Source organism: Rhododendron vialii, chromosome 9a (genome assembly GCF_030253575.1).
Source record: "Rhododendron vialii isolate Sample 1 chromosome 9a, ASM3025357v1".
NCBI classification, from domain to species: Eukaryota; Viridiplantae; Streptophyta; class Magnoliopsida; order Ericales; family Ericaceae; genus Rhododendron; species Rhododendron vialii.
In genome coordinates, this window is record NC_080565.1 from 31789755 (window position 1) to 31797829 (window position 8075).

At 37.7% G+C, this 8075-nt stretch overlaps 1 protein-coding gene across 2 annotated transcripts in view; it reads left to right on the forward strand.

Annotated features, from left to right (window-relative positions):
* The window catches only part of LOC131301151 (uncharacterized), a 99217-nt gene extending 91522 nt beyond the window's left edge, over positions 1 to 7695 (forward strand). For both annotated transcript variants that reach the window (XR_009191171.1, XM_058327328.1), the window contains one exon: positions 7336 to 7695. Coding sequence is in view for 1 of the 2 variants with exons in the window: in XM_058327328.1 (XP_058183311.1) it covers positions 7336 to 7469 (134 nt within the window). In the remaining variant the exon portion in view is untranslated. The remainder of the gene's footprint in view (positions 1 to 7335) is intronic.
* Positions 7696 to 8075: the final 380 nt, after the last annotated feature.

An 8075-nucleotide genomic window follows, 5' to 3' on the forward strand; every position in this document is an offset into this window, starting at 1 on the left:
CTAACCGAGTAAAAAACTCATTATATATTTAAATCAGTAATAAATTTTATATTCAATATGAATCTTGTTTAATAAATCTCAATTAATTTGTATTAGACAATGTTTTCAAAATCACATAAACAGTATGCAATACGAGATACAAGTGATTGAAAAGTGGCACAAACTCTCAAAAAATTTATGGTCATATCTTACATAATAAAAAACCAATGCACTTACATGCATATTTTGTGTCACGTTGTTCCATATTTCTTACGCAAGGCATCCCAAATTGCGTAAGCTGTAGCAACAAATACCGCCGTTATAACGGCTTCCATCCTCTAGTGTTGATAGATTTGAGAAAGTCGTTCTTGTGAAGTTTGAGTAGTATTTCGTCAGAATATACATATCCTTTCACCCTGTAGAAAATTTGACAAGGGACAAGAATATTAGTAGGAGTATTGGTTTTATAGAAGGTAACGAGAAATCGCTTCTCTGTTTTTTTTTTTTCCTCAAGCTAAAGTCAGTAGCATTAGCTGTAATTATTGAGGTACGGGGCCTCGGTATTTTGACACTATAATTTCGAAATTAACAAATGCTTGGTGAAAAATGTTTTAAAAAAAGACAAAACTCTAATTTTGGGATCTTGAAAAGCTTTGGCAAAGATCAAGTTTAAGAGAAAGGAACCCGGAAAGAACCCTTCCTAATCTTACATATCTGCATGTAAATGTAATACTAGAATGCACGTACAGCAAAGCAATATTGGTTGCCTAAAAGATCAATAATGGGTGAAAAGGTGATCTTTGTTTCTTTCTCAAACAGGCATTTGAAGAGGGAGAGAGAATATTTTATTACCAGTTGGAATTGGAAGCCTAATATGTTAAAGAAACGGAGCATATAACAGAGTATTTATATGCAACACCTTTTTTTTTAAAGTGTCAATTTCATTCCATAAAAAGTCCGGAGGCAATACAGATTCCATTAAAGATACAAGAATGAACCAAAACTACCAAGACTTCGAATCAAGCACCCCCTGCAGAAGCAAAACCGACGAAATGCCTAGATTAGGAACCAATCTAGGTCCAGATAATAGAGAATCTCAACGGACCCCAGCTCAAACCCAAGAAAGCGCAAATAAAATCTCGACGGCATCATGGCCGTGGACAACAATTCAAACTCGCATAAGAGTTTTGCACAGCTAAAAAAAGAAGCCCAACACAACGGAAACAAACTAAAAAGGAAAAAAAAAAAAAAAAAACAGCTAGAGAGAAGCTCAATACATTGAGATATTCACTGATTCGGCCCACTGAGTTGCCCCACTGAGTCGCACCATCGAGTTGCCGAGTGAGACCGAGTTTGCTATCAAGCCGCTTCCCCGGTAGAGGAACCAAGCACCATAGCCGCCGCCGTCGGCCTCTGGAGTCGTTATTCGCCGGAGGGGGCACAAGCCACCCAACATCAACCCACGGTTAGATTTGACCAAAAAACAGACCCACGGTGAGGGGAGAAATGGGGGTTAAGAATGGTGGAGAGGAGGGTGGGAGGTGATGGGGGTTAAGAGGTGAGGAAGGAGTGGCGAGGGAGATTGGCGGCGGTGAAACGAGAAAGGTGGTGGAAGAGGTTGAGGGAACAAGATCTGATCTGGTGGCCGGCCTGGGGTTGAGGGTGGGTGGCCAGCAAGACACAGAGTGGGGGGAGGCCGGTGGGCCATGGAGGGCGGCGGCCCCACCTCCCCGAAACAGAGGTCACGGGCGGAGGCGAGTGTGGGAGAAAACGAGAGAACTGGATTGAGTCTGAGATATGGATGAGAATACTAGGAACCAAAAGTGGAAAAACCCTAACTAGGTAGGGAGAAGGTAGGGATGAAACCCTAAAAAGAAAGGGGTGATACACCGGCTGCTGGAGTATATATATGCAACCTCAGGCAATGCTAGCATAGTTGTTTATTTTTGAATTGGGTAAATTTCACTGACCTCCCCTGAGGTTTTTGACAAAAGCAAAGGCCTCCTTTGAAGTTTTTGAAATATCACTCACCTCCCTTACTTTACCTGACAATATTGAACTACCCCCTTCTGTTACTTTGCCATCCAAAACATGACGGAATTGGCTAATTTCAGAAAATCTAGTTAGCAAAATGCCTAAATTATCCCTCCCTTTTTTTCTCCACTTTTCTCACTGTCTTCTCTTCCAAACAAGTGAAGCATATGTTTTGAACTACTTCATCAATTGAAACCCGCAAAAGACAGAAATAGGGTAACAATTGAAGAGATGGGTAATGAATAGAGAGAGATAGAGAGGGATGACAAAATAATAATTAAAAAAATAGGATAATAATTGAAGAAAAAAATAGGATAATGATTGAAAAACAAAACTAAATAGGCAAACAAACACAACCTTTGAGATTCCAATTAGCCATTGTTGTCGGCCTCTCTCTCTCTCTCTCTCTCTCAATGAGCAACTATCTTAAAGGCAAAACCCATTTAAACCTCTCTCTCTCTCTCTCAATGAGCAACTATCTTAAAGGCAAAACCCATTTAAACCCAAATCAACGTCACCAGTATCGCAAATCCGATTTTTGTGTTCACATACAACTTGCTTTATATCTACACGCTAAAGTCACTTAAATGAAAAAAGAGAGTTTTGTTTTCGCAGCAGAGGCATAAAAAGAGTCTCCCATTTTCAAGAAAAAATGTATAAATTCAGGGGAATCAAAAAGGTGGTGAGATTTCCGTTCTTGATTTCCCAAAAAAATCTCGAGGTTCCGATCGAAACCCTGTTAGGATTTCTCAATGTTCTCTTGCTAAAATGCAAAAACGGACTTCGAGAGTTTGGGAATTGGAATAATATAACCCAGGACGGAGAAAAGAAAATAGGAGTAATTTGATTTCCAAAGAAAATCTCGAGGTCAGGGACGTACGGAACCAAAATCTTGTAAATACGGGGGCCAACCTATGAACACGATTTTGAAATTTGAAGGTTCGGGAATCTAATAGTTTGTTTGGTTTAAATTTTAAGGGAGGTTTTTTTGGGTAGTAAGTAGAGAGAGATAGAAAAAGAAATGAGATCAATAATTAAAGGACAAACTTATGGGAGACCGTGCACAGAGAGAGAAATTGGATTTCGGGACAAAAAACGAATACATTTTTATGTCTAAATAATATCGAATACAAAATACAATACCTAGATGTTCTCACCAAACAAAAAACAAAAAAACAATTAATATTTAAAATAAAATAAAAACCCAAAACCGCGCGGGAGCCTTGGCCCCCATATGCCCACACCTCCCTCCGTCTCTGCTCGAGGTTCCAAACAAAACTCAGTTAGGAAGAAACTAGTAATTTGCAATTAAAACTAGAAATTTTAGGGTCATGCGAATCAGGAGTAATATGCTGTTTAGGCTCATGCGTCGAGGGATGCAGATTCTTCAAGTTTTCAATGAGCGGAATAAATGTCTTTCTCCATCAAATTTATGGAAAGCAGCTGGCATACCGCTTAAAAGAAAACAGATCAAAGTTGGAGTGCTGGACCAACAAAATAATAAATTAACACCGAAAAATTAGGTTCCATTAATTCTTGTAAACTTTTTTTCTTTTTCATTTTGTGCTTTGTTCTATCTTTTTTGAATAATTGTTAGATTCGTGTGATATTTTCCGGATTAATCATCCGTCTCGACGATAAGAGACCAAAAATAAAAAAATTATGAATGAAAAGAGGAGAATTTTACAAAGGGGTGTGAATTCTTTGGAATGTGAATTCTCGGAGGTATGAATTCTGGGAGGTGTGAATTCTGGGAGGTGTGAATTCTTAGGATATGAAAAGTGATAGGGGCAAAATAGTAAAAACATCTTTAAAAGGAGTCTAGATGAGATAGCACTTTAAAAAAGAATTTGCAAGGAACCCAATATAAAATTTGGGACCGACCAGGAATTTCCTGTCAAGTTTTTTCCCCAAATTGGAGCGGAGCCAAACCCGCAAAAGTACTTACACAACTTTTTTCAAGTCGGCAAGTGTACATATTGCTAATGGTGCATTGTAGAGCTGAATATTACATTATTCTCATCCACAAGTATTGATCAACAGAGTAATGAAACTGCTCAATTTTGTCCCCTGCGAATTCAAAAAATATACCTACCGATATATGTTGGAGCTGATTTTTTTTTGCTAAACAAAAAGATTTTATTAATCTTTGAAAAGGATACAAAGATCATTGGAGCTGATTTTTTATAGAGCCCCATAAAATATTACTCCCTCTGTTCCAATATAATAGTCTCTCGTTCTATTCTAACGAAATAAAAACTAGTTATATCTTTACATTGGTAATGAATTTTATATCTAATATGGATCTTATTTAATAGATTTCAATTAGTCCTGTAATAAAATATTTTCAAAATCACATAAAATATTATAAATTATAAGATATAATCAACTGAAAAGTGACTCAAACTTCCAAAAAGAACTGTTGAATTGGGACGAAGGGAGTATTTTAAAATTTATACTTTTTTTTATATATTTTTGTAAGGTCCGAAGTGAGCCCACTAACCGTGCGGTGGTCGTAAACTTTTTGTTTGTACAAGGAGAATAGTTCTCAATTCTTGCATGTTTTGTCCTACTTGACTTTCTTAATTTCCATTTGTTATCTTTCTGTGGCGATTATCAAGTAGGAGTCCACCTCTCTTTTTCAAGTAGTCTCCTATGATTCCTTCCTAGAGGGAGATAGAGAGCTTCCTCGAACTAACACTTTATCTTAGGGGACTTAGGACGGAGGATGGGTGTTTATCCTGCTTCAACTGGTAAAATGCCAGCCTTCTTGAAAAGAACTAAGTGTTAGCAAATTATTGAGCTTCCGCAAAAAGATCAAAACATGTTTTGGATTTCTGGTACCTAAACTTGATTTGGAAGTGTTTTGATGGTTCAAGTGTTAGAGCTAGCTAGGATAGGATATCTCTCTCTCTCTCTCTCTCTCTCTCTCTCTCTCTCTCTCTCTCTCTAAAGAAGCCGCCGCCCCGCATCTCCTCCTTGTCCTCCCCCCGGGTTTTATGCCCCAACGGGTGATAGGAGGGGAGGGATTTCTCCCCGTCGTGGTATTTTTTCATCTCCCAATCTTAGATCTCGGAGATTTTCTCTCCTTCCCCCTTCACCCCCACTACTACAATAATAGATATGCGTCACACTAAGGAGATTCACAAAGATCACGGTTTTCAATGAAAACTTGATAAAAAGTGGTGCTTAAATTTTTTTATCTCAGTTAAAGTCCAAAGCTGAGATAAAAAGTGGGTTTTAGCGCGAAATAAAAGACCTCACTCTTGCGGCGAGATAAAAGAAAAATAACCTCACCCTTGCGGGGTGAAAAAGGATTTTAGGGCGGAAAAAAATAAGATAAAAGATCTCGCTCTTATGACGAGATAAAAGAGAAAAAGACCTCATCCTTGTGCCATAATAAAAGATTTTAGGACGGGAAAAAATGAGATTAAAGATTTTAGACCTCATCCTCTGGATTTAGCCAAAGTCATACAATCAAAGAACAAAATTTCAAGTGGTCTCCATAGAAGAGGCCAAAGTGTTTATGGTTCCAAAAATCAAAATGTAACTTCAGTGAAATACCCCACTTTTTACGTTTTGTACCAAACATTCATAATTGCACTAAAAGAGTACAAACCATACCAAAATAAGAAGTAGCCTTTAATCTTTCTGTTTATGAGTTCCTGATATGAATGGAACTCAACTTGTTCAAGTACTTAGTTATTAAAATGAAGTAACACTTTTATGGGCGTTATTTTTTGTTTCCAAATTTTGTCAAACTTTTCCATTTCCAAGCTAACCAAGACAACATACCAAAATAAATAAAACAAATTATGGTTGCGCATGGTCTCATTATCACTTTCAGCTTTTTTGCAGGTGACACGTCACATATATCGTTACAAATTTTTGGGTTCTAAATTTAAAAAGATGTGCTAGTGATAGATTCTTGGAATAAGAGGCAGGAAAATTCCTCATGCCAACTCTTGGATTTTTCAATATTCAACTTGTTTTATATCACTTCGAATCTCAGATTGTTTTCATAAAAGTGACCTGAATCTCAGATTGTAGGCTGAAAAAATCATAAGCAACCTCAACTAATTTTATAAGAAGTTGCAAAAACGACTTGATGGACATTAACACGGGTACTTACTTAGTCTCATTCTGGTGGAGAAATCATATGCCGTTGTATACTCCTACTTCAAGAATGATGTGCTGCTAGCTTACAAGAGTGGACTACATTTTAGCTTCGGTCTTCCATGTTACAAATGGTCAGCTACTAATCAAAACTCACAAAAAAAAAGTACACGATTCATTTTCGATCCTTGATTCCAAACGATTAGCTGAAATAATGGAGTGTCGGCTTTGATATTACGTTCATAGACCGCTACAGTCTTTATTGTTCACATACATATTGTGGATATCTCCACACGCCCATATTATGGCTTGACTCCCTAGAATTAATAGGCTGTGCTATCTAATTCCTTCTTTCCATGAAGTTCTCTTTGAGCTTCTGTATTATAGTTTCAGAGACCCCAAAGCCTCTCTCTTGCTGCTAAACTGCTTCCCTTTTTTCTTCGTCGTAGTTTGGATCCTTCGTGACTGATGGGTCGACCACTCCGGTGAACCCGCATCGACTCTATTAATACTTTCTACATGAAAACTCAACAACTGTGTGGTACTTCAATAGTTTGACTGATTCAAGAACATATATCTAATGCATGATACGACCTATTTCTTTTCTTTTGCGGGTTTAGCCTGCCAAGAGTGAGAATGCAGGTGAGTGACGATGAGGGCCCGTTTTATTTTGTTTTGTTACTTTGTCTTATGGCTGCTATTTTTCGTCATAGTAGCAGTTCCTGACAAGAGGGAGAAATTAGATATGAGCCAAGTCCTGTGAAATTTCAGAAAGGCTATGTACCCAGAATTTTCCACAACATGCTCAGAAAGTTAGCTGTACGATGCATATTCAATGTTGGCTGCTTTCTTTACTTGCCTTCTTCTTCTTTTTTCCTTCTTTTTCCCTTGTGTATGTTTCCGCTATCCTCGTATGGACTTCAATAGGAAAATCACATGATTCCCTACTTTGGTTTCCAAGAAGGAAATAATTACGAGTATATGATCCAATGAACTTAGACCAGAAAGACCAAGATACTTCAGAATGAAAGTGAAAGCTAGTCTGTTTTGTGTATTATTTAGTCGAAACAAATAAGTATGGAAGAATGTTCCCTAACGGCTGAACTTTGAAGAATGAGTTATTATGGCGTTTCTTTTAGCCCTGATCTATTGGGTAATCTCAAACTTTGTTTTTTTCTTTTTTCCTGTTTTGGTCTCGTCTTGAAGATGGACCAGAAGTAATCGAGCAACTTCACTCACTTGAGAGAAGGATGGACAGAGTGGAGAGAAAGGTTGGTAGACTCGAAATGAAACACGTACTTCAGGGATATGAGGAGGTAAATCAAAAGATGTTGAACTAGAGGTTTCTTGCCTCAAACTCGAGCCATGGGCTCAATTTTCTCCATGTGTTTATATGTAGAGATACAAATCAGATTGTGAGCAGTAACAAATATCACCATCATGCTTCGAATCTTGCGATCCTATTTTGCACTTTGTTTGCTGTTAAATCTAGTATTCATGTATACTTTAGGTGCTGCTGGAATTCTGAGACTATTTAACAGAATTGAACTACTTATTTCGTGATAATGAAATGGTAACACAAACAATGAAGTACCAGACTTCTGGAAAAACAGAAACTGGAATGAAACATACAAATGCCGATTGTTGATTGAGGATAGGGTTTTGACAATATCTTTAAGCCAAGATTCTTCTTTCATCCTATGTGCTTACTATTAGAGCTTGTCCCGCATTGGGTAATTATAACCTCTAAAACTCGTATATGAGCCTAGGCGAACTCTTCCCTCATAACCAATTGGTTTTGAGTTGGATGCTTTAACACTTGCAAAGTTTTGGACTTGTGTCCCTTGGTATACAATGATCTCTTACTCATAGAAGCAACACTGGATTTGGTGTGCTCCACAAACCAAGAACAGTGTATGTACTCTCTCTGATGAATGACTAGGAAA